The sequence below is a fragment of the Xiphophorus couchianus genome, chromosome 14 (assembly GCF_001444195.1).
Source record: "Xiphophorus couchianus chromosome 14, X_couchianus-1.0, whole genome shotgun sequence".
In the NCBI taxonomy this organism is placed as follows: Eukaryota; Metazoa; Chordata; class Actinopteri; order Cyprinodontiformes; family Poeciliidae; genus Xiphophorus; species Xiphophorus couchianus.
Genome location: NC_040241.1, coordinates 11,679,346 through 11,706,291, shown reverse-complemented (window position 1 = coordinate 11,706,291; position 26,946 = coordinate 11,679,346). Strand labels below are relative to the sequence as shown.

The 26,946-nt window shown below is 39.2% G+C and overlaps 1 protein-coding gene and 1 long non-coding RNA gene across 5 annotated transcripts in view; one reads left to right on the top strand and one right to left on the bottom strand.

Moving 5' to 3' along the window:
* Window positions 1–871: 871 nt before the first annotated feature.
* Window positions 872–26,943, top strand: LOC114157755 (uncharacterized). Its single transcript, XR_003598258.1, has 3 exons — window positions 872–1,074; window positions 18,043–18,222; window positions 21,108–26,943. It is a non-coding gene; the product is annotated as an uncharacterized LOC114157755 (long non-coding RNA).
* The window catches only part of nwd2 (NACHT and WD repeat domain containing 2), a 42,629-nt gene continuing 19,666 nt past the window's right edge, over window positions 3,984–26,946 (bottom strand). For all 4 annotated transcript variants that reach the window (XM_028038886.1, XM_028038885.1, XM_028038884.1 and 1 more), the window contains 4 exons: window positions 19,226–19,429; window positions 17,988–18,138; window positions 15,212–15,801; window positions 3,984–12,180 (listed from right to left, as the gene is read on the bottom strand). In XM_028038886.1, coding sequence (XP_027894687.1) covers window positions 8,284–12,180; window positions 15,212–15,801; window positions 17,988–18,138; window positions 19,226–19,429 — 4,842 coding nt within the window. In that variant the 3' untranslated portion in view covers window positions 3,984–8,283. The remainder of the gene's footprint in view (window positions 12,181–15,211; window positions 15,802–17,987; window positions 18,139–19,225; window positions 19,430–26,946) is intronic.

The following is a 26,946-nucleotide window of genomic DNA, read 5'->3' as shown; positions in this document are numbered from 1 at the left end:
CCTCGTTTGACCCGCGGCCAGCATGACGCAGCTTAACCTGAGCCTCCTTTCCTTCAGTCACCACAGTGGATCATATGACTCGGCTGTGATTAAAGAGAAAAAATAACTCTCTACAACTTGCTCACCATAGTCAGCTCTCCTTGGCCTACCTGCACTTTTTCAAAATGTTATTTTAACAAAACTTTAACCGTGTCTATGTAACATGAGTAAAATTTGGCCAGTTTGTGCACTTTAGGGGGAATTTTCTCTTTTGCTAATACAGATTTTCAAGTCTTTTTGTATGTCTCTGAAACTAAATATAGTAATTAGCATCTGTTTTGGATTTTTTTGTGCCACTGACTATACACTTTTTTATAACAATACCATTGCAATTTAATTTCAGTTTGTTTTCCTTTTTACTTTTCCATACATTTTACATATTGCAATCTCATTACGGTCTCTTGTTTAGTCGTTTTTCTTTCAGTGAAGAAACTTCAGTACAATGTAAATCAACCAATTTGCATACATGGGAAGGAATTTTTGTTTTTAATTTCCACATCGCACAAATAAAAAAAAAATCCTATGACTATATGACATTAAAATTTTTATTTTTTTTAAATGTGTGACTGAAGCTAATTGTGGCATTTGTAAAAAGAAATGAGGAAAGAAATATATTGACACTTAACATTTCTCTGGCAAACCTAAAAACAGCTGTTGTGACAAAGGGTCACAGGTGTGTAGTGATTTGTTTTTTTGTGTGTGTTTATTTAGGTTTCTGTGTTCTGTTGAGTCTCTGTGTCTACCCTTTGATTAGTTACACCTCTTTCTTTTTTTCCCTGATTGTCTCTCTGTGTATTTAAACCCACCTGTGTTCCATGTTCTTAGTTGGGTCCTTGTTGAATCTGTTGTGTCAAGCTGTCAAGTCTTTTGTCAGATGTCCATTGTTACCAGTTGCTACCAGTTTTGAGCCTCAGTCTTCTGCTCATCTGTGCTGCCTGGATTTTGGACTTCGTTACCACTAAAATCATCATTTCTTCATTCCAACCTGGGTCCGCTGCATTTTGCCTCACCACCTTCACTGGGTTTCATGACAAGGTGGAACAAAACATATTTGAACCCGTGGGAGTTAACATGAAGCTAGAAAAGAAAGGAGAAAGGAAACTCATGGAGAAAGATTTACATTTACAGGATTCCTGGTTCAAAAATCAAGTATTTTATAAAAGATTAAACAGTAAATGCAATGGCAAAATAATTAAAATGATCAAATCTAAGTTTTAATTAGATTTGATAGTTCTATCAGATCTAAGGTCTATGTGGCACTAATGAAAATATTATTTACAGTGCAGACATCGGAGTTGTCTTCTGTGACGTGCAGGACAAGAAGTCGGTCTGAGCTTAACTCAGTTCTGAAAAATCAGGTTTATTTACACATGAACAATGTAATATCGCCCTAATATTAGCAGAAACAAACACATGATTGCATGCAGGTTGACAATGATTACAAGCTTTTATTGTCTTTTTGTTTCAGGGAATTAGCTCTGTAGGTTTGTTTTAAGTGTGGTCATGAATGTATCACGATTTTTTTCAGATCCACATTGTCATTTAAAGCACATCTTTTCTCCTGCCTTACTGGCTGACAGTAAGGCAGCCAACATCCAGTCAGAGACAAAAAATATGACAATGTGGAATAAGAAATGTGAAGCAGAGGCAACTTGGACATTTTAAACGATGGCATGGAGACCTAGTGACTTCGGCCTTCTCTGTTTTTAGAAGGCTTTTGTTTTTTTTGCAAAAAGTATCCTGTGAAGAATGGAAGTAGGACACAGATGAATGGAAGGCAGGACAGCATGGATAATATAGGTCATACCTGTTTGCTAAATATCAGGAAGTCTGCGTGCTAATATTAGCTTAAGGTTGGTCAGGAGACGCTCTCCTATGACTCATCATACAGCAAGTGTTTGGCCAGCTTTAATGAGCATAAATGTAGTTTTATTTGAGAGATTTTATTAATTGCAGGGCTGGAGGAGACTGGTTGATATTTCCCGTTGGTAAGAGGCGGGGTGAACACTGGACAGTCAAGCGCAGGGGAAAACGGACACAAACAGGACATGTGAATCGTCGAAAATCCCTTTATGAAATATGGAACTGAGTCAAGTTTGATTTTAAATGTGAATGAACAAGGAAAATCCTCTTCAAGAGAAGACCTCTTTTAATGAACAACTTTTTACCTGAAACTGAGACAGATCTTCCAAACACAAGCGTCTCTCCTCCCAGCATACTTTATAGGAATTAGGTCAAGGCCCACAGGTAGTTATCTTTTTCTGAGGTCTGGCCTTGATGCAATAGGGTTTGGGGGAGATGAGATAACAGGAATGGAATCAGTCCTGGTTTTCACTGATGAAATATTGACGCTTTGTAATATTACACTTCTTTGGTACATATAGCTGCAAGGCTAAAAACGCCTAATCATGCCTGGTGGATTTGTTGAGCCAGATATGGAGGGCGAAAGGTAAATAAGGGTGACTCAGTCTTTCTCATAACACAAAATACAGGTTACAGGTGAGCACAATGACTACAAAAGCTTCTGGCTCACGGAATTAATGCCGCCGACAAGAAAGCGGCTATTTTAAGCCTGGGTAAATAAAGTCACACTGTACAAAGTGTTTGACCCGTGTTCGACAAACAACTGGTGTAATTACATGGCTGTGTGGCTCTGCAGGTGGAATGTGCTTGCCGCAGAGAAGCTCTCGCCGCCCGCAACAGACGTGAGCTCACCATCAATACAGAGAGGCGTGGCAGAGCCCGGGCCTGCAGCCAACCTGCGGTTGTCGTGGCAACAGAGGATACACACACCCATTTTAGACGCATGCTAGCATTAAAGTGCCACCGCTGGGAAATTAAAGTGGTAGCTACAAAGCAACAGGGTCCTGTCGGCCAATCATAGCTGGAACATCGGTGACTTTACTCTGTGAGCTTGTGTGCTTGGCACAGGTCAGCGTGAAGGTGTGCAGCTCATGCATCACCTAATTATTATGACGCTGTCAGCCGGCGTTGCAGGACTATTCACCACGGTTGTCTGCCATTGGGTACCGAGCGCAGGAGGGCAATTACTGGCCCATCAAATCATTTTACAGCTCTGTTTTGTCTGTTCAAAGGTGTTGACAGTGTTCGTGTTTTCTCATTGCCACTTTGCTTCAGCGCAGTCAGACCTTTTAAGGTGGTGTTGATCAATCTCACCCAGCTCCCTGAAATCGTTTCGAACTTCTAATGTTGGTAGTATGTTGTATAGTGTGTGCAGGGGGACAAGAGGAGCTGTGCAGATTAATAAAACATTAACAGCAGATAAACAGTGCCTGAAAGTCTTTAAGAAACAGGAATACAATGAATCACAGTCCTGACACAGGACAAGAGAAATTAATCATTGGCAAGTTGTCAGCTAATACCTCACTGGAGGTTGATTTGTTTGTGTCAAAATACCACTTTCTGCCTGTTGGAATTAGTTAATCTTGTTCTTTTGTATAGATTCATCAAAAGAACTAGTTCTGTCCTAACAATGCACCCACATAGGGGATTTTCTGACTCAGTATTTAACTCCTTTTAACTTTAGCCTGATCTCTTTTTAGTTTACATCTATCATGTTTGAGAGCTGAACACTGGCGATTTTTAATGATCACTCTTTCACTATATCTTATGAGAATGAAAAATTTTCAAGTAATGTGGCCTTGGAAGTTAAAGAAAATTCTGGTAAAAATGGTAAGATGCTGGATTGGAAATGAGGGCAAAAGTAGCCAATATACAAAGAAGAATCCATACAGACCATCATGCATGAAGAACATGCTTCCTGAAAGACTGAAAGAATGTGTGGCTGCCAAGTAGCACATTTTAAAGAAAAAATGATCAATTTATGTGCTGTAATTCCTCTGGGATCAAATGATTATTAGAATATTCCATACCGAATTGTACACAATTACCATTGAAAGCAAAAGAAATGTGCAAGAGCAATGTGGAGGCAAAAGTGAACCATTTTATTACAGTAAAATGTTTCATACAAACAATGCATACACACTAGGTTCATATTGCTTCAGACATAAGTTTCTTTTCTGTTTTATTTACAGTTAAACAACTCTGTAACAAAATGTAAGTACAACATTTATGAAAATATAAATCTCTAAACAGGTACATCAGTCCTGACAATAAAAAGAATACCATAGAAACATTCATTACCAGTATGTCAACTATAAGTTGCAAACATGTAAGTTGTTAAAAGTCATTCAAGTTACATAACATAATACATAATAATACCATTTACTGGCTTCCATATGGACACATTCAAATATACTCTTAAACTGGCATTCCGATATATTTTTTGTAGGAGGACTCTTTTAGACTTTTTAGCAAAGATAGCACATTTTCTCTTAACATAACCACAGTCGAACACTTCAACAGTTTGGTGACAATATAATTACAGTACAAGCCTTATAAAATAAGTGAGACAGTCATAAAATAATATAACCAATAATCAAAACTTTGGCAAATACATAACTGAATCTCTTTCTGTTTTTTGTTTAAACTCTTGAGTTAGCAGGAAATGTTAAAGCTCGGTGCTTCTACCCCGTTTGAAATTTTTCCAAGGACCATTCAAAACTGGTAAACTTATGTTAGGATAGTATAGCCCTTACAATGTGGTTGTAAGTGGTTGAAATTGTGTGTTTTTAAAAAAAAAAAAAGTATATTTGATTAATCAGAGATCAAAACTGCTCAAAATAAAATAACATTTCATTTAAGGATATGTAATCTCCTCAGAAATCCCCAAACAGTGTAGATTGTCTGCAGATCTTTATTTCAGCCTGTATCAGGCCTACCGACCGACCAGAATGTCCATATGTATACACTACATGCTCCGCACATGTGCTATTGTTTGACATACCTTTGAGCATATAAACAGCAGCGTGTATAAGACACATTTGTTCATGTTTCTTTTCATAACAAAGCGTGCACTTTGTGTTTTACTGGCTCTTAAGTACGGTGCTGGACGCAGTGGTAGTAGGCATGGGCCGGTGTGAGAATCTGACGGTACAATTTACTTGGGCAGAAATACTTAATCATGGGATTAAAACTAATGTTTAAAACAAACTCATAAAAATGTCTGATCTAATCTGACTTTGATTTAAAAGCATACCTTAAGTATGAAAATGCTATATTAATCTTTCAATATATCAAGTATTTTGATGAACACAGTCTAAAGAACAGTATCTTTGGTGTAATTAGGTCATTAAGGGAATTTTCAACCAATTTATATATTCATTTTTTATTCAGATTTATATATTTCAGTTTTAAATTCAAATTGAATCTCAAGCATTCAACTGACATTTATCTTTGTGTCGCGTTAAACATTAGGGAGCTAAGCCAGTTCTGAAGTATTTGTAAAAAAAATTACAAAAGGTAAAGAAGCTAAAATTTTACATAAATTTGCACAAAATGTCGTCGTTGCGATTAATGTGTATATTTTATCTTTGGCTTTTTGTAAAGTAATGTTGCCAGCTTCACAGTATGTGGTTTATTTCACTGATGTACAAGGTGATTCCTAAAGTTTATTAGAGTGGTGGGTGCCATATTTTAGCAAGAGTAGAAGTTTTAAGGTTTCCTTTTCTTAGTCACTAGGTGGTCAAACATAACAAGAGAAAACACTGTATGATACAAATGTTCACTTCCCAAATCAAGGGTTTTCCAAAATTATAATGTATTAATTGGAAAATATTATATTTAAGATATAAATATATCTTAATTGCAAATTTTTAACACTGAAAGCATGAAATAAAATAATATATGCTTTTCTTGAATGAAAATGACACCTTATTAACAACACAGAAAAATAATGATGGGGGGTATACTTTCGCAAAATAGATCATCCATGTAGCAAACATGAATGAGCTCCATAGAAGTGAGCTGGCTGAAAACAGTTTTTACCTTAAATGTGACACAGTGAAAATCTTGGATTCCCATATTTCAATTGTTTCATAACAACTGGAAAAAACCCAAACCTGAGGGAGGACAACACAACACAGTTCATGCCACAGGTCGAGCAGATAGCTTAAGCAGGGAGTAAACAGCCAGACCATTGAGCCTATCAGAGATGTTTTTGTGAATATAAAGTTTATCAAATAAGATACAGATTTTTTTAATTACATTTTTTTTTTCGGATCCTTTGTTAATACATTTACATAACTGTAGTGTAGGTGAAACACTGACTCAATATTTGGAGGGAAGTAGACCTCCACTATTGCTGCATGACTTGCTAATTTACAGTAGACTATTCTGATCAAAGTTTTTGGGAAGAACGTGTTGATGCATACCTGTGAATACCAGTATTCTTCTGAACCAGAGTAGAAATTGGAACTGAATGATGCAAAAAAAAAAAAATGCTACAGCTTTTAAATAATCTCCAGAGGGCATCAGTTTATTAGCGGTCCAAGGTTCTGCTTGCAGGCAACATTTCTACTGACTTTCTCTAACTCACTAGATAAATTTTCACATACATTTTCACTTTATGAACTTTGAAAAATGAGACTGGTGCTACTGTGCCCTTTGTGCCAGTTGTCTTGTATTGTATTGTTGCATGGTGCCAATTGCATTGATGTTTGAGTTTGGCATTTCTAAAGTTTATTATTAGGTAACTTTCTGTTGCATTCTTCTCTGCCTTGTGCTATTTTTTAACATATTATTTTACATATTTCTCAATTTCAAATATAGAATTTCAAATATAGAAATATAACTAACTGTTGTGAGCTACGAGATTGGACATAATTGAAAAGGAAAGGTTTTTAAAATGACATTCCTTAAAATGAGAGACCGGCCCATGCCTAGACACAACATAAAAATTTTAAAACAAAATGACATATCCTGTTATTATGAACTTTTAAATGTTTTATACAAGAACCATGAAGCCTGTGCCACTTTTTGTAAAGCTGTGAAGATTATTTTTGAACTAGGAATTATAAGTCTAGGCAATTCGTTAAAAATGTACTAATCTGTGCTCAGATGTTCACAAACACATTTTTCTTTTTGCTAGGACTAAAACTTTTTTCCCCCACATTTGCAAAGTTATATTACAACAGAGACTTAACCACAAAAAGCTTGTTTAGATGTCTCCATCTTCCATTCTTTAGGTATTCTACTGTAATATTGTAATCTATATACAACTGTAAACTGAGCCAATAAATGTTTTAAAAGAAAAATCTAAAAAAAAATTTTTGTAATTCATATATTTCTGCTGAATAAATCTAAATATATCTCACAAACCACTCCTAAAGTGCATCCACCTAATGACTAAACCTCTAAATATGCTCACTTGGCCAAGTTTTTAATGTAAAACTCATTCTGTCCTTTTATAATGGACAAACGGACTCCACAGAACCTAAAGCAAGTACACAGGTTAAGGCGTTAATGTGCGTGGTGCTATGCTACACTGTATGCTCAATAGTGGTGTTCCCCATAAAAACGACCTGCACGCGAACTGATGGAACAGCAGGTAAACGTATATTAAAATCTATGTAAACAGTTCCAAAAATTATAAAGCAATCAATCTTCAGAGTTGCGTCGCGGTTCTCTCCTGATGTTGACTGGGTTTCAGTAGAATCGGCATCAGATGCAATTAATATACAACAGTGTGTGTACTATGTTTACAAAGTCCCTGCACTTTCATTAATTTTGTGATCTGCACGTGATGAGCATGTTTTTTTTTTATTTCCAGGCACTCACTTTGATTGCATTAAGCACAACGTAACATTTTTAAGGAGTTGCACAAATTGCAGCAGCCAAAATGAGATGTGTTTTGTACATTTGTTCATCCTTTTTGTACAGTACCACCTGATATTAATACAAACATGGATAAACGCTTTTAGGAACAACATTATGGCTTAATGTTTATGAAGAAAATAAAATAAAAAAGGTGGATACAAAAGATCACTGGATTGGATTGGAAAATGCTTAAACGAGACATTTTGATACGAATTTTGTTCTTCAAATGCAAAAGGACACATAATGGTAAACTAATACAGAATATACTTTTTTGTTTTGTAAAACAGAACATTTTCTAACAGTCTTCATGTTTGAAACTAACAGAAAGTGTATCATATGTTGGAAGTAAGTAATACATCATTTGAGTGCAGCGTTAAAATTGTCAACCCAATAACTACCCACAGGGCTGACATCTGCAGCTGAATCACGTGGCTGTAAACAAGAATCAACTGCAACCCCAGAGATTCCTAGCTCTATCCCCCTCTTGTCTTAACTCCTCCCAAGTTTTCACTGCAGCAGTTCAGTCTTCTTTGTAGGTGTGGTCGACTCCCCTTCTCCTGAGTCCGACACATTAATGGGGCTGTCCCTTGAGAAGACTTCCGTCGATTCCCTCCAGATGCAGTCGGCAACAGTCTTGAATGAATGGTTGCCACATTTGGGGCGCACCTTCTGTGAAGCATTGTTGACAATCTGTCGGCTGTTGGAGGTGGCTATCTTTATCTTAAGGGCGGCGTCCACGCGGTCCACAACCGTGTATGTGCCAATGCTACCGTCCTCAAAGCCGATGATGATGTTTAGTGCACGTTGGGACAGGGACAGGAAGGTGGGAGTTTTGTAAAGTGAGCATGTGCCGATGCTCTTGCCGTCAGCAAGACGCATTACGATCAAATTAGACACCACCCCGGCCTCATCATCCTCATCACAGTTGCGGAAACAAACATACACAAGGTAACGGCCATCTCTTGATAATTTCTGACGCCAGATAATACCGGCTGCATGGACAAGCCTTAGCTTTCCACTGTGAAGATCCAGGACATTAATGTTCTCATCACCTTTGGAGACTATTCCTAACTTTCCATTGGGTGAGATTTGAAAATCTTCGAGATTTTTAAGGAAGTTGGCCGGCAACTGGACTCTCCTGCAGACTGACTCATCCGCCACACTCCAGATGAAAACCGTTTCTGTGGACGTGATAAAGACCGCACAATCTGGACAGTCTGGAATGAGCTTGAAGTTGACAATGGTAATGCCATCATCGCAGACAAATTTCTTGGATACGCTGCCCGACCACAGACTCACAGCAAGCAGTTTATTCTTGGAAGTGCCCACCAGAAAAGTGTTTGCTGTAGTGATAAGTGCATTCTGGAGGCTGACTAAAATGTTGCAGACTTTGTGCCCAGTAGCCAGTCTCCAGACTCTTGAGGCATTCTGCTCACACAGAGAAACTACAAACTGGTCATTGTGGGTGATCAGCAGCTGTGAGATTCTCTGTCCGTTTATGCGGAAGATGTTTTCTCCGGTGTTGGTTTGCCAGATATACTGACTGGACTTGTCGTCCGAAGTCACCATGAGATCCCCTGAGGAGGTTAGGACACAGTTCTCCACCATGCCCTCGTGTTTGAAGACCGTCTCAATAAACCCGGTGCTAAAGTTCCACTTGTGGACTGCCTCTGAGCCGTCCATGGTGAATACATAGTCCTCTCGCCCAGTCAGCTGTAACGTCTGGATCTTCTTGCCTGTTTTATCGATGTTAGACATGGCTGTGATTATATCAATGTCCCAGACAGACAAAACGCCACTGCTGGCTACAGAAAGAAGCAGGTTGTGGTGAGCTGATTTGATGAGTTTCACAATAGCTCCTGAGATCTCAATCAGGCTGGCCATGCACTGCCCACTGTCTCTCCTCCAGACAAAAATAGATGAAGTATTCTCCATTGAGGCAACAATGCTTTGTCCATTTTTGGAGAGAACAGCAGCAACAAATCGCTCACTACGTTTAGCTTTGAATTTCTCCAGCATTTTCCATACTTTTGTATCCAGAACCTCAATACTACTGGCCTTACAAATGAGAATGGAACGCTGATCTTCAGATAATTCAATACCCACAACTTCACTTTCATCTCCCCTGCAATCATAATCCTCCATCAGCTTCGGGTTGGTTATCTCTTTGGTGTTCCACACTGACAGACTTCCCTCATTGTCAATCATTACCATTTGGTTAAGAGTGTCCAGTACTAGGATAGACTTGACAAACCCCCCAGAGAACTCTGATGTCACAGTGGACAACTTTTCTCCATTTCCTAGATGAAAGACTGATGTTGTGTTCAGGTACTGGCCACAAAAGGCGTACATGCCATCTGGTGAGCATTGGACACAGGTTACTTCATACCAGCAATGGAACTGGTAGAGGGGCCAGCCGTACACAAGGTCAATAACACTGACATCCTTACTAGCCTCAAGCCACGCAAGTGCATGGTGGGTAGAAAGAGTAAAACCGTTTATGAAAGCAACTCCTCCAGCAACACCACTGTGCTTTGACCCTTTAATTTCAACCTCTGATAAGAGGCAGGATTTGTGATTATCATAGATGAGCAGAGTATTTTTGGTTGTGGCAACCACCAGGTACTTCTCATCGGTGGTTAGCCTGATTCCCAGCACAACAGATCTGGCTGTGTCAATCTGCCGAAGGAGCTGCCTGCTTTCTACATCCCAGGTGCTGATAGATCCATCTTCCAGTGCTACAAGGACTATGTTTGGGGCTAGAGTGGGTAAAATCTCCACAATCTGTATGTAGCTGGAGCAAAGAGGCAGTCTCTCTGGACTGTAGGTTACGTCCATGGAGGAGTGGAGAGGCACAATAGAGCAGTACTTGGGACCATCTTTGTCACACTCCAGGAGAAGGTGTCTGAGTTTAGGCAGGGAGGTGACAACTGGCAGAAGCCTTTGCTGCAGTTCTGCAGACAGTGATGCAGGATTCTTTAGTACTTTCACCTTAATGCTACGGAGAGTGGTGGCCAGAAATTTTAACTCCTTTTCTTGGCTGCAAGTGTAAGCAAGATCAATATCTGTTATAGCTTTATCAAACTGACCAATCTTGATCATTGTGTAAAGCCAGCTGAAGTTCATAATGACACCAAACATGAGATCGTCTGTCCGGCCACTCCTGGTCAGGTGGTACACCAGCTCTGTCATCTTTCTGTGATTGACGAAGAAGATGTCAGGCTCCAGCAGGTTGCACTGGAACACCCAAGGCTGTTCAGGAGTCTGTCTGTCGTATGAGTATTTATCAGAGGATGTTTTTTCATGTGACTGTTGATGATGAGGGTTTTTGTGATGTGAAATATTCAGGGAAGTGAAATGGTTATTGTCATAGGTAAAGATCTTCTTCCTGCCTCCTGACCATGCTCCAAGGAAGTACTCAGCCAAGAGGCTGTGCATTTGATGTACATCCTCCTCATTGCTGAGGTAGAGCTTCTGGGCGATGAGATGTAGGTGCCTGTTGGCCCAGACCATCAGTGTGACGTTTCTTACCTGCCGCTCAACCAGATAGCCTTCCAGCTCTTCTTTGAGTTTAGCAAGTAGGTCGTAGGAAATCCTTAGTGGATTTTTAAGGTAACTTGGTACTATGACGTCTCCAAGAACAATGTTATCAAGAGATAGGATGTCTTCTAACTCAACCTCCGTTAACCCTGCCTTTGCCATGGTGACATATCCTAATGCCCTGAAGACAAATCGTTGGCCTAGCTTGTTCTCCACAGAGTAGAAGAGTTGCTCAATGCTTTCGTGTACTGTTGAGCACAGAGATTTATCGTCGACATCTTTGTGAGACCTCCAATGAACTACTTCTCTGTAGATGAGGTTGACAAACATGGGCAAAGTACACTTGGCAAGTGCCTCATTCACATAGATCTGTTGGCCTGATGTTACTTTCCTCTTCACCCCAAGCAGCTGCTGTTTTAACATTTGGCTGCAGACCTTTCGGTCTCGCTGTATTAACTCCACATAGTACGTCTCATCATGAATGAGATGACGCAGCTTCTGCAGAATACCATGTTTGTTGGGCAGTGTTGATACAACTATGCGGACGGTGCGAGGCAGGTGTACGGGAAGCCACCACAGCTTACGTGCCTCGTCAGCATCAGAAAGTTGCTCCATGGCATCCAGGATAATGACCAGGGGCCTGTGGAAGGATGACTCCCCAAGGAGGTTGATTAGAAGCTCCCTCATCTCCTGAATCTTGTTAGGCAAGAAGTGAATCAGGCAGCGGTAGTTTATTGCAATCTGCTCACAGATGCTCTGGAGAAGAGTTCGTAGATCAGTGGAGAGCTGGCTGGAGCCAATAAATCGGACGATGACCACTGGATCTGTTTCTGGACCCATCTCTTTTTGAAGCCATGTGTAGGCCTGGAAAAATAAGGAATAGCGCAAACATAGTCAAAATGGTTTCATAAAAGAAATCTACACGTAAAGGTTAAAACCAAATTAGCTGAAAGCTGAACATTTTCTGACATTAAAAGGTCCTTTTAGAATTTTTGTTAATCAAAACTGAAAACCTGAAAACTGAAACCAAAACTGAAAAATGAATTTGATTAATACTTTTCTAACAGATGTTTTTACCACAGCAAAAAAGGAGACATTCAATATTCTAATTCAGATAACTTTGTTTACCGTAACCTTATATTTTTATATTCTGAACATTCCGGTATTGTAATTTCCTTTTTATTGATGGGAGGTGTCTATGGAGAAAAACTGCTCTAATATTGAGACTAGCATAATTTCATAATTTCATTCATAAATTCATTAAATGGCCCAGTTGAGAGTTTCAGCAAGTATTTTAATGCTATCTGACATTTTTAGGGCAACCCAGATGACTCTGCTTTCCATTTTAAGCTTTGTGTTTGACGGAGGCAGAAAACCCACCCAGAAACATATATTCTGTTTGGAGATAATTTACAGTTTAAATATGATGTACTGTAGAAGAGTTCCTACCCTTACAGAGAAATTACAGTTTTTTTTCTGGAAAAATAAAAATGCAGTTCCATCCACATATATGGATTTCAAAAAATAAAACAGCAAAAGTTCTGATTATGAATTGAAAAACCCAACAGAAAATGTATTTTCAGTAATGTGTTCAGCAGTGACGGGATAAAATTTAAGATCCTTGAAGGTAAAATGGGGAACTACTAGAGGTTAACCAAAGCATTCTGGCTGATTGTTGTAATATATCAGAATTTCAAAGACTAACTGATAAATTATTTGTAAACATGTGCATATATCTACTTTGTAAGAATATTTTCAGTACATTCATTCAGCCTTTAATTGTATATAATTGTAAATTTGCTTTTAAATTATTCTTCAAAATAAAACTTTCCTGATGTTAGAGCTATTCAGTAACTATATTCTATTTCATGTTTAATCAAATAAGCTAACATAAAGCCCTGGCTTGTACACTGACTGGTCCAATACCATATACATACAGTACATCACAGCAGGTCACTTTCTGAATTTGAATAAAACCAAACAATTCTTTATAAAAGTTATGGAATTAAAAACACTACAGAGAGTAGGTATTTTATTCTGGCTCAGTACAACAAAGTTTAGTGATGGTACTACTTGTGAGCTGTCAGCTAGCTGAACACTTTCCCTGGTGGAATAGAAAAATATGTTATCTGGTTAGAACATGTCCTGGCACTATAAAACACCAGAGTATCAAAAATCTGAATACAAAAAATTATTCCCATCCACTTACACTAAAGCAGTAATGCTGATGTGAAGTGATATTTGTCTAAATTAATTAAATGTATCTGTTATCTGTATTCTAACAAATATTTTAAACATTTTGTTGCATCGTAAACATGAATTTTGTGCACTTCATTGGGATTTATGTGATACACCAAAACAAAGTGGTGGATACTTATAAAATGGAAGAAAAATGATACCAAGTTTCACTTAAATTATTATTTTTTTAAATATAACACACATTTGTTTTGGTCCCCAACCACTCAGATACCTCTAAATAAATTTCAGTACAGCTAAATCTTGAAGTAAAGTATCCCTTCAGCATGATGCTGCTATTGCCGTGTTTCACCATAGGGTTGGTTTGCTCAGGGTGACTGTAGTTTTCTGCTTGTTGCAGCATTTTGCATGTAGGACATAAAGCTCAACTTTACTCTGATCTAACCAGGCGCTTTCACATTTGCAGATATTTCTGGAGGCTGTAAATAAGACTTCTTACGGCTTTTGTCCTAAAAAGAAATGGCTCTCTTTTTGTCTTTCTTTCAAAACAAGCCAGATTTCTGAAGTTATGGGATTATTTCAGATTCTCTCACCTCAGCTATGGATTTTGTTTCCTAATGTTATCTAATAAACATCTAAGACCTTCACAGAACTGCTGATTTAAACTAAGATTAAATTACTGAAATGTTGATTAGAAAAAGGAAGTAGCCAGGTATCTATAAGGCTTTTTTCTGAATTACTTAAAGGTCCTGGAGGGCAATTGACAAATCCATACTACTATCAGTATTTTTGATACTGGTTTTACAAATAAAAACTATCATTACCATCAACATTATTGTTGAAAGAATGAACTCAATAACTAAAGATTCTTTCCCCCATCAAATCTTGCCCTACCAGTTGCACTGGGTTTTATTTAGTAGCATGAGAACAAAGGGGGGTAAATACTCAAAGACAGCAACATTTCAGATATTTATTTATAATAAAAATAGAGAACTTTGTTTTCATTTTCCTCCACATCATTGTAATGGATAACTTTCTGTCCCACTGAAATGGGCTAAGATACTTTTACATGCATGTGTGGATATTTTATATTACTCTAAAGTTTAAAACTGTATATTTAATTCCTTTCCTTATTTTAAGAATGCAGTTGCCGTTGAGATACTACATAAATGTCGACATTAATCATGATATTTGTCTCTTTAACCTGAAAAGGTGCATAAAGCTAATGTGTGACCCTGGAGGAATAGATTGAGGACATCTGTACGGTGACCTTTATGTGGCTGGGCAGGCAGATGGCAGCCACACAAGCAAAGGGTGAAAGATGAGAATAAAAATAAAAATAACAGTAGTAATAAAAAGTACAACATTAAAAGTGTCCCTGCCAACATTGGCAAATGGACAAAAAGTAAAAAGCAGAGTTGTAAAAAAAATGCATATCAACTTGTGCACACTTGCTTGGCTTCACGGGAAATGAACGACACATGCATGCACGGCGATGGAGTGCCTCTTGGCAGATGCACAGATGGTCAAGCGAGCAAGCGCTTGCGAGAAGATGAACAGTTGCACGCCCCCTCATGCTTTGTTGTACAAAGATGGACACATGCTGAGATCAGACGGACAGACGGAAGCAAGCGCGAACAAACTGAGATAACTGAGGAGTAAAAAGTGCCAGGAGGACATCCTTGTGTTCACGCCTCACCTGCTTGGCCACTTCGGACAGCAGCAGCGTCTTTCCGGTGCAGGGCCCTCCGTACACCACCAGAGGGCTCATCCTGCTCCCTTTAGACGGCATGAGGTACTCCTGCACGTAATCCAGAGTCTCTGACTTGTACTTATAGAGGGTCGCGTAGGTCTTACACAGGGACAGGTGCTGCAAAATCTCATCATACAGTGGGTCGGTCTCTGTGTCAAAGTTCTGCTGCATGGTGGCCTGGATGATGTCCACCATGTCCTCGTAGAACTGCTTGCAGAGACCTTCCACGTAGTGGCTCTCCACCTCCTGGGAGTAGCCCAGCTTCATGTCGCAGTGAGTGACCGAAGAGTAGACGCGCAGGTTGGAGGCGGCCACGATGGTGGGGATGAACTCGTCGCGCACTTTCAAGAGGCGCTCGTAGGCCTCCTGGTTGCGCATGACGCGGTCGGCGCTCACCACGATGTCCATGTAGCGGGTCATCTCAGGGAGCTTGGCGAAGCGGTCGAAGTTAGAGATCTTGCGTATGTAGCAGACGCATTTCCTGAGGAAGGCGGGTGTTTGTTTCCCGAGGGCAAAGTCCAGTTCATCTTCCAAAGCTGCAGTGACAGAAATGAGAGTTTTCAAGGTCTTTTAGATGTGAAAAGCACTTTGGTATAAGAACCATGACAAGAGATGAAACAATCAGTCATTTAAGGGATCAGAATAGGACATTATTCTCCTTATCTTCTTTTTTTATTCATTGAGGTTCTTCTATGAGTCCATTAAGGATAACATAAAGGTTCAGAACATATTTTGTAATTAATAGGGATTAGAACTGGTAGCACAATCTCTTCCTATGTATGTGGTATAGTACAAATGAAATAGAAATGAAAGAAAATTAAAAATTTGTATCTGCTGGAAAAAGCCTGCTCAGGGCTTCTCCAGCTATAACACTTAATACCAATCAGCATAAAAGTGTGACCACAGCTTAAATTAGCTTTCCAGTCTGAGAACAACTGAACATATTTTCAACATATTTTACTTCAGACTCAGTTAAAATGTTGTAAGACAGGAAACAGAGAGAAATCGACTAGCAAGTGACTATTTTTGCTGCTGCTTCAACTTGCAGAGACCAGTATACAGCTCATTTATGTATCAATCTTTCTGATGTTTCTATAGTGACTCATTTATTGTCATTGTGCATAAAGTCACTGCTTCTCTGTCAGTAGAAATAGGCTGATGTTTACCAATTCTCTCCAAAAAACATCTTTATGAAAAATTACATTTAAATCGTCTTGTGTTTTTTTACTTTGTCCCTGTGGTAGAAAGATGGCTCAGGGAAGCAGTGGTTTGTCTTCAGGTAAACATTTCATCTGACCAGTCTGACTCGTTGATCTTTTATCTGATTGACACAAACCTGTAAGACTCAGTTTGTGGTGCTTAAAAAGCAGATTAATGTGTTGTTGTTCTGAGTTTATTATAGTTCCACTTTTATTGAAGTGTTTTCTAGGGGATATAATGCAGAATATTAGGTTGATTTTACACCAAAAAATCATTAGGTCTCTTAAGGCGGATCGACATTTTAACTGCACATTTGTGCTCAGTTGTCTGTTTCAGTCAAGGTTATTCATGTAAAGAAGATTTAAAAATATAAGTAACAGCAATTCATTGTAAGCAAACATTTTAGCTGTCTAGTAGCTATATTTAACTGAAATAAAATTCAGTTCCGAAGTTAAAATTATTCATGTGCTTTACAGTAACAACACTGCTCTGATATAAAGCTTCTGACAGATTTAGGTCTTCTGCTCTTAATGAACATAAGCTACAGGAAAAAACAAGAACCTGGATAAAATTAAACACATCAGAGAGGAGACGCACCATGAATAAAAGTGTCTAGACAGTGGCAAACAAGAAAATACATTAAAGTTGCTTTAAAACAATCTACCATTTGTTTCAGTAACAAAAAACTGTCTTTTAAAAGGTTGTGACAGGCTGCACGAGTTAAACAAAAGACAAAATTCATCCCATCGCTCTCGTCTTTTGAGCTGATAAATCCTGACTACTTCATCAAACAAGATGATCCCAAACACGCATGAAAACTGCCTTTAAATGGATAAAACAGGCTAACATTCAACTTCTACAACAACCCCAACTTTAATATAATTTACAATCTGTGAACTATGCTAGGAAGCTAAGTTAGTTTACCATTATAATTTTCAACCAGAATTGATTAGGACCTTGTTGAAGACCACAAAACTATGTGGTTGCAGTGCAACATGTTAATGGACATATAAATAAATATGAGTGTGTGTATATTTAAGCCTGTATATTGTGGTGGATGGAAAAGAAAGGAATCTGTTGCCTCTTTTCTCTTTTTGTCTCCATCTGATGTGTTTCACTTATTCTGCAGCACCAAAATCAATTACAACCATTTTTTAGACATTAAGTTAAAAAAACAGGAAATCAGAATCTCTTAAAGAGACAGTACCCTTTAACTGAGAAGAACCCAAAGCAAAGGAACACAGTGCGCAAATAACATCTCAAAATGTGAATTATGCTATCGCTAAGAGTTCATTTTAAACCTGCTTTAAAAATGACAAGGATTGTTTGCCATAATAGATAAATAGATAATAAAAAGATTTATTATTCAGAGTTTATAAAAAACAGTAGAAGTGTCACCTCTGACTTTTATAAGGTCAGAGGTGAGGTTTAGACCATGGCTTAACAGGAACAATTAAAAAAAATTGTCTTGAAATCTCAAAAGAAAAAAAAAAAAAAAGGAAACAGAAAGCCCGAATCTCACCAGAGCAAAGGAATTTGTTGGCGTCCGCGCTCTTCATGGTTCCTTTCTCTTGCAGCTGCAGCACCGCCGTCCGGAAGATCCTCTTGATCTCCTCTGACACATTCCTCCAGGCCTTGTCATTCTTGGTCTTTGCTGCGCTGCTCGACTCCATCTAAAAGGGGATGAGGAGCAGAGAGAGGAAAGGCTGACTGTAATGCTCGTCATGTACTGAAGGAAAGCTGCCATTCTTGTCTGAGTGAGTACTGAGCAGATCTGAACAATAAGAAAGGGGGAAAAAAATCTATATATTATTGAAATTTGTATCAGTCTGAGACTTTTTCTGGTCTGTTTTCAGAGCGTTTTCCAAATTTGAGTCATTAACATTAGCATAAGTGCAAAATATTCTCGTGTTTTTGTGACGTTTTAAAGTATACTCAACCACTTATTTAATTTCACTCTCAAAAACATAACGTAAAACCTTAAAGAAGGGTTTTCAGAATAAACCTCCCTGACAAAAAACTGCTTTTAAAGGATTTTATGGGGCCAGTTGTCGGCTGGGAAAACATTAAAGCAGAAAACATGAAAAGGGTTTAAGAGCTGCCTGAACAAAAACAACTGCACTCGCAAACTTGATGCAAAGCCTCCCTTCTGCAGCAGCAGATAAAATGCGTTTATCAGGCAGAGCTGGGGTGTTTCATACCATGGATATAAGAACACAAATCTACAATAATGACATGCCCATAAAAATTTCATTCACGGGTTACAAATCCTGTTTGTGGATCTACAAGAAAACAGCAGAAAACAAAGCTTCAATTTCCCCCCAAAGTTCAGTCAAACTGAACCGTTCATTCCCCTTGAACTTTTTTGTAAGTTTTCACATCACAACCACAAACTTTATTGCTTTTCAGAGCAGTGGTAAATAGTGGAGTAGAGGGAAAATGAAATAATATAAATGAAATGATGAAACACAGCGCGGCCCTAATTCAGACCAGTACGTATTCATGTGTTGACACATGTACAAAGTATTGAATCACAAGTAATTGAATACATATGTAAGCCACACTTTAAGACTTATATTGAGGAAAAAAAGTAAAAAACAAAGTATCAGTTCCAATGCCCATTAAAAAAAATGTAAAATTCTGTTATAACACCTTGAAGTTCGTGGCTTTAATGTGGCAAAATGTGAAAACGTCCAATAGGTTTGCATATGTTTGCATACAGACAGAAAGGCATCTTAATCAGACCATGATAGGACTCACAGAGTTCTGGTAGTTCTTGAGCATTTGGGCTTTGGGTTTGAGGTAGTATGCGGGTGGCACAGAGTTTTCATCCCTGCAGTACCACTCCTCCAAAATGTGGGTGTCCAGCCCCGCCTCCACAGCCGCGTCCAGGATCATCTCAAACTCCGCCGACTCCACCTCGCCCGGCACTCGTATGCTGCCGTACTTTTCACCCACCAGACCCTGAGGACGGCAGGATGGAGACGGAGACAACAGAAGATGAGGAACGCGAGAACGGGAGCTAACGTGGCTCTTTTACCGTGGTGCAGGTGGATCGTTAGAAACCCCCACTCTGTGTGGACACAGTTTAATCCTTGAGGCGGTTTCTTTATACCACAGCTTTGATTAGTAGAAATATAAACTTAATCCCAAGCCAACAGTTAAACTCCAAATTAGTTTTCTTCTGAATATTTTTCTGGCCTTTTTTTCTCTTAAACCCAAGTTTTTTTGTTACACCAATACTTCTTATTTTTTCTGATTTCAGCTAACTGTTGATATCTAGCAAGGAGCACAAATTTATTCATCGCCCTGTCATTAAATTGATCCTTTAATTTTACCAACAAGTTTCCTCTGATGGGCAGTAATTTTAGTCAGAGTCCTGACTTGAATCTAAGGAAAAATTAGGGTGATGGCAGAGAGGCCTTCCGAAATACCTGGAGTTCATAACCATATTGAAAGTGCTCCAATTGAATTTGTTAAGATTCTCCGTTGAATAAAACACAAAATATCATTTGATAAAGTAAATCCTAGACCTTCAGAGCATAAGGAGGGAAATCTAGAAAACTTGAGTGAAATAATCCAGATAGCATGCAAAGAACTACCAAAGATTATTGTCAAGCCTCATGAGCTAAACCTTGGACCACAACAAGTAACAATGAAACAAACAGAAAGTCGACTGGATCATTTGGAGTTGATTAAGAGACACCAGAGGGACCAATGTGACCTTTTTAAAACGGTTCTATTCAGAAAGGTGAATCATTTCAAGATGGCACTATTCACTGAAATCAAGATTTGGTGCTGAATTTGAATAAAACTAATTTTAATATTAGTATTATATAACAAATTAAGTAGTTCTTATGTAATATGTTTATTTAAAAACCTGAATAATTTGGAGTTTTCTTTCTAGATCTGTTTTATTGGACTAGACATGCTATGAAACACACAATAAATTTGCTCTGAAAGAAAGCAAACTTTTTCCCAAAATTGTCTGCCACCTTTACGTCCATAAAATTATTTAATTTAAATAAATTTGTCCTAAAGCAGAAGAACAACAGGAAGCTCGCTCCCTGCTATCCCTGCCTTGTAAATAATCCTCATGTTGGTGAATGCAGCAGATTTGTCCTGCTGCTACATGGCAAATGTTTTTGAATGACACACTGTTACGTAAAAAAACGCAGACTCGGCCAAATTTTATAATTCCCAGTAATCAGCGGCATTAAGAAAATGAGCAGATTTTCTTTTTATATCCAACAGATGGGGCTGTTTGTGGGAGAGAAAAGAAAATACGATTTTCGAGGGATGTATGTGGATTTGTAGGTAAACTGTGAAATCTGATTTTCATGGGGTTTTTTGAGCTACAAGTTTGGGTTATTGAAATGACATTTGAAGTCTGAATGTAGGAAAAATGAGCACATTGAGACATCATAAAATCAAGCTGTAGCCTTTCCAACCGGTTGCTCATCCATGGATATGAGTGACAGTAGATCCAATATCCCTGGAAATAATCAGGGCAGTTTGTTTCCCTATTGTCTAACGCTGTCTGCCACTCATTTGTGAGCAGAGGAAAGGCAAGAAAAGATACAGTGACATGACCGGATGATTTCCGTTTTACTCCATGTGACATAACTCTCATGCACCTTAGGCCACTCCTTTGGGAGGAGGCAAAGCCCGAGCGGGAGACGAGCCAAATGACTGTGAGGTCCAATGAGCAGGAAAACGACGGCTTGCCCCCCGGCAATGATGCTTCAAAGCCACTCCACGCTGGAGTCCTCATTCCCTTGGCATTCTCAGTGGGAACAGATGCAGAGTAGAAGAAGAAATCTAATGATGGCATGCCGCGTCGTCTGCCGGATGGCCTACTCTTAAAGCCCACAAAATGTCCGCTGGAGATTCATTAGCATTTGGGCACTTTTCTGTCCAACAAGCACAAAGTGGCAAAGGTTGATCTGGGCGGCGAAGATAGTTTTCCATTAAGGGAATCAGTGACACCCCCTTTTTTTGAAGGGACGCCTCCAGGAATTAATAGTGTACTTTTGATACAATAAACATTTTTGTATTAGATAACATTAAACTGAAAGATGCTGAGAAAAAAAACAATGAGATGAAGTCTGAATTAAATGGAAAGGTTCATCTAGATGTCAAAAAACCGATTTGGTGTAGCAACTTTATAGCAAAGGAAGACTGTTATTCTTTAAAAAGAAACATAAGATAAAATAAAGAGAAAAAGTTAAGATGCTCCTCATGTATCAACAGAGGCTGAAAGGCCAATCGGCGAGGAGGAAGCCACTACACCAAATGAAACACAGAAAGCTAGATTGTAAATGCACTCATGGACAAAGACGATAATTTTTGCTTGCTTGCATTTTTGCTTGTAAACAGGGTATCTGCAAGCCTCAGCAAATCAAATTTAAGACTTTTAAAGAGTTTTAGTGCCACCTTGAATGGAATTAAAGACCAAAGAAACAATAAATATGGACGATGATTAGTGAATCCTGCTGCCTTACAGTCAATCATAGCAAAGACGGTGAAATTCCTGGGGTCTGTTTGCTACTCTTTGTGCCACATGTAAAAGTTATTTTGTGCCTAGCCTCAGAGGGAATGTCAACCGATATGAGTCAGAGGTGAAAACAAACGTCTTTCAGTTACTTGTCGATAAATTTACGCTTAGCTACTCCTGTTACATGAAAAAAGCTGTCAGTAGCTTCAACTGCCTAAAATCACAGAAGATTTTTGCGTGAGATTCAAACTTTTACCTTTACGGAAAAGTCCAGTGAGGAGAAAAAGCCCTGAATATATGAGAATGTAAAAGATTAAGTTGTCCTTCTATGACAATTAATACCTTTAAATAACATATATATAGCTTAGATTTTTAAAAATGAATTTAAGACTTGTTATGGATGCTTGGACAGACGACTGAAGCAGGACTAAAACTTTTCACAGCACTGCACCGTATCAGTGGTACTTTCAGGCCACTGAAGGCCTTCTGTAGCACTGTGCTGCCCTGCAGGTCACCTCATGCTTCTGACTCACGGCTCTGCAGCGATGTGTCAGTAAATGATGGAGGCACTGGGCTAAACGACTGCGATACTGGGACAGAAATGTAGCAGAGAGAACAGAGGGAACAGTCACTCTCCATGCTGCTGACAAGGTTTCTGTCAGTTCGTCTTGTAGTGCTACAGCAGGACGAATGGAGTGGGTGATAGCTGTGTAAGATGGGGGGGAGGTGGAAACTAAAGTTTTCTTTTCAAATCACCACACAGGTTTAAAAATGCTAACATAAGTGAGTGTGTTCACACCTGTCAACCCAGCTCTCCAGCATAAAAGTTTGCCAATCATCCTGATGACTTTCAAAAAGGGTAGAGATGTAAAAAGAAAATGCCCCAACGTCCTGATTTTTAGGAGCTTTAACACATCTGTCTTAGCTGGAGAGCTAAAACCATCTTAAACGGATTAACTCATGCTGCAGCTTCACTCTTTTATGTTTCAGTCCATGTACAGTACGTGCGTGTCTGACGTTTAAGAGGGATTTGTGGAGCTCTTATTCCTCCTCAGAGGAGAGGAAGGTGTGAGAAACACAAGAGGGTAAAGGGAAGATAACAGAGGGGACAAATGCAATTTCAGCGTTCATTGCGCTCCTCTTCCTCCCTTCTTCTTTCCTCAGTCCCCCCCCATCCTTGGACCGGGTTTTATACTCCGGCTAAGTGCACTTTATCTGATGAACCAGCAGGGAGAGGCAGCTAAGATTGCGCACAGCCACAGTATGAATTAACAAATCAATCAGTCATGCAGTCAATTAATCCACAATGCCCACAGTCAGCTGGGTAGATGTCTGCAGCAGAGGAGAGGCAAACATGATGTTTCCAAAAGAACAGGAGGATCCGATTTTTAAAAAAATGCACTGTATTTAATTAATGAAACGTCTAAATTTATTGAACTGTAAAACGGATTCACTTCTTACAGTTGATTGTTTCTGTCCCGCAGGCTAATGTTTAGATAGCATAACTGCTTTGAAAAATAGGATATGACCACAAAACATGGTGTTTAGCAGCAACATGCTTGACAACTGCTCAGGCACTTTTTCTTAAAAATGGGTTGTTGGCTCTTAAAAACATTTTCAAAACTGACCCATTTCAGGAAAAAAGAAACATTCCCGTGTACACAAAATTATGCTTGAAAGAAACGGTGTCTTACAATATTTGACATGACAAGTAATATTTTTTATTTCCACATCTGCGTGGAAAGCACAAAACATTTACAGCTTGGTTATATTTGTCACTTTAGTCCTTATATGAAGCTCAGATGAAGACATCGGCAACATGCAAACAAATCTAATCTATGAGTAGTTTATACATATATATATATATATTTTATATAATGAGGTGCATTAATGTGACTGGAGGTAATAAGGAGGTAAAAGACGGGCAGCAGAATCTTTTACTATCCCCTTTAATGCAGCAGACATCTGGAAGCTTGAAATGTTCTGCTGAAATGAATCCTTCAGGCATTTATTGGATTTTTCGGGTTCTTTTTTTTTTTTCCCCCACGTGGGAATTTGAAACTGTTGGAGAAAGAAAGAGAGAAAAGAAGTCATGGCTCATTGTCATGCTTAATCTTCGGGTCAATGACACTATCACCATGCCAACCCTCTCTATCGCCATGGAAACCAGCTTTTCCGGAATCAACGGTACGGAGAAAAGCCGCTCTCGCCAAGGTGTGGTTCGGTATGTATGTGAATGACATGCAACGAATTTAGTCCTCAGACATACGCAAAGAGGGGATTATCATATCAGGGTGTAAAGAAAACCTCCAAAAACTCACAAGCTAGATTTTCCGAGGCGGCCATTATGAGGAGGAAAATGATATTCTCGAACTCTGAGACAGAGACGTCCTGACAAAAGAGGTGTGAAAACAGAAATAAAACTGCATCGACGTCTTCCCCTGGAACGCTCTCATTCTGGTCCTGCAGGACGGCTCTGCAGAGTCGAGAATGAGGGGCAGTTTACGTGTGGCACGGAGATTAAAGACGTTTCCAGTTGTTTCACACATCTTCTGTGGCAGCAACAAAACAGCCCTGCAGCACATGTCAGTCACCGTTCCCTGTGTTCTTTCTCTTTCTGCAGCGTGCTTACGCGGGGGGAAATCGATAGTAATTTGGCTTTCCAAAGTGTGTCCTCACTTTATCTTCTGTTCTTTTCATCTGCTCATTCCTATTCCATTGTCAGATCCACGCTGTGTGGAAGTTGTCTGGATCTTGGGTGTGCAGGGGTGTGTGCACGGAGGTGACACCTGAGTGGGTGAAGCGGACGGTAATGAGAGGCTGCGAGTGTGTTTTCATCAGAGGAATTAGGAGAACACATGCAAGTGCGAGGATTCCCTGAATTGTAGGCGACAGCCCAACGCACAGCCACTTACAGAGAAAAAAGAAATTATTCTGACAATTTCTCTTGTACTTACATGCAAATCTAGAGCTACCACCCAGAAAAAAAAACAAAAAACAAACATCCACTCTCCAGAGATGCCTTAGACAACCTAGAACTGTCAGAATCTGATCAGAGAAACCACTACTGCCGTGGCTGCTGCCGGCTTTCAGCTTCCTGGTTCTGAAAACGGGGCCGGCTGGCTGACGGGGAGCCGCGCCGAGGGGCTCCGGGGACAACAGCAGCTGGCTTTGACATGTCTGAATGAGACTGCGCAGCTATCATGAGACCCTCAGCATAAAGCCCCCCCCCCATCCCCATTCACTACTGAAGTAGGACCACTAGAATATGCTATTAAACATTAAACCGGCCAGATGGGGAAGACATGCACCAAGGATCTGTGTGTGTATCTTCTAACAGACTCTGAATGTCACGACACAGAGGTTGTGTTTGAAGGCATGAGAAAGAAAAATGAACTGAACAAAAAACCCGAGATAATGTGTGCGTTTGACCCATCAGTGTGATGCAGCTGGGGGGTCAGTAGAGGTCGGGTTGGAGAAACTGCAGCAACACCAGAGCAAAGAGAGACTGTGGAGAAAGTATGAAAACACTTCAGGTTTAGAAGATGCCAGCAAAAGAAACGGAGCAGGTGTATTTATTTAATTTCACATTCAATCGTTTCAGTTCACCTGCGTAACATCACAAACATTATCTCTGCACATTTGTACAAAATGTAGTTGAAACTAATTTAGGATTTTTCCTGGCAGCTGCACAGAAAAAAGTCCTAATTTTTTGTTATCAGTTTAGGTTGTGCTAGAGGCCAGATCACAACACGATGCTGAGCAGTCTTTGTTTCCGACGGAGATTCAGCTGCTTATTATGAGGCGTAAATAAATGACAGAATCCTTGTCATTTTTCCCCCGTGTAATTATTCGAGGCAACCTCTGACTGAAAGCAGCATCTGGAAGTGGTGGAAGCAGGAAGACGATGAGATGCCAAACTCATTCTGAGAAGAAGGGGTTATGGCTTAGAAATTGAGCTCCTTTTGTACCCATAATGCCTTACCTGTGAACTCTCACTTCTGTCTCAACCTTTACACTCAATCTGTTCCATCTGAATAATTCACAATCACTTCCCCTCTCTTGTGATCTTCCCCTGTAGACCCTCACTGACCCTGTTTTATTACTTCTAGCAAAGCTAGAAACGATCTCAGAGCCTGAAGTACAGATTAAATGCACCATTAGGTTTTTTATAAATTAGAATACTTTAGCATTTTTCCTTTTTAGTATAAGGGATGTTCTGAATGGTTTCGTGAACTTTTTTGTATTCCAAATGGAGAAAATAATCTGCAGCGGTAATAACCTGCATTTTGAATTTTTCTTTTTAAACATAAGTGGAACCAAAGCAAACTGAGACAAAAGACTTCCAAGCCACATCGGACCAAAGTACAGAGATAAAAAGCAAAATGTAAGACTTTAGAGGCACCACTCAGCCCTTCATGGTTTACTTCTAAAGAGACAAACTTTGGTGGACATTTTTAAAGCTGGCATAAAAAGTATTTTTTTCAAAGTCTTTCTTTACTCCAGATGCTGTTCATCCTCTGAGAGTAGCTTTTGTAAGAGCTAGCTACAGCCCTTGTGATATCAAGCCAAGAAGTGTCAGATAAAAAAAACAGCCAGAGAACCGTGGAGAAAGGCAACTTTAAAAAGGCTGATTCATACAACTTATGAGAATCAATACAAACTGGCTGTCCTTGAATGGCTGTCCAGAGGCGAGAAATCATGGAAATGGATTTTACAAAATAAAATTCCTTGAAATTCTGCGCAACATAAAGTGTTAATAGAAATAAAAGCTTCACTTATGTTTTATTTTAAAGGAATAGCCAGAAAGTTTGGCAACACTGATTTTGTAAAAACAACTTTTTTATGTTGTTTCCCCCCTCCATAATTTTACAATTTTGTCAATGTGGAACTGCAATAAAAGACTAATATGTTAATGAGGTAAAACGGAACAATCAGAATCCTTTTCAGTTTGTCTAATTGTACCTTGGAAGCTTGCAATACT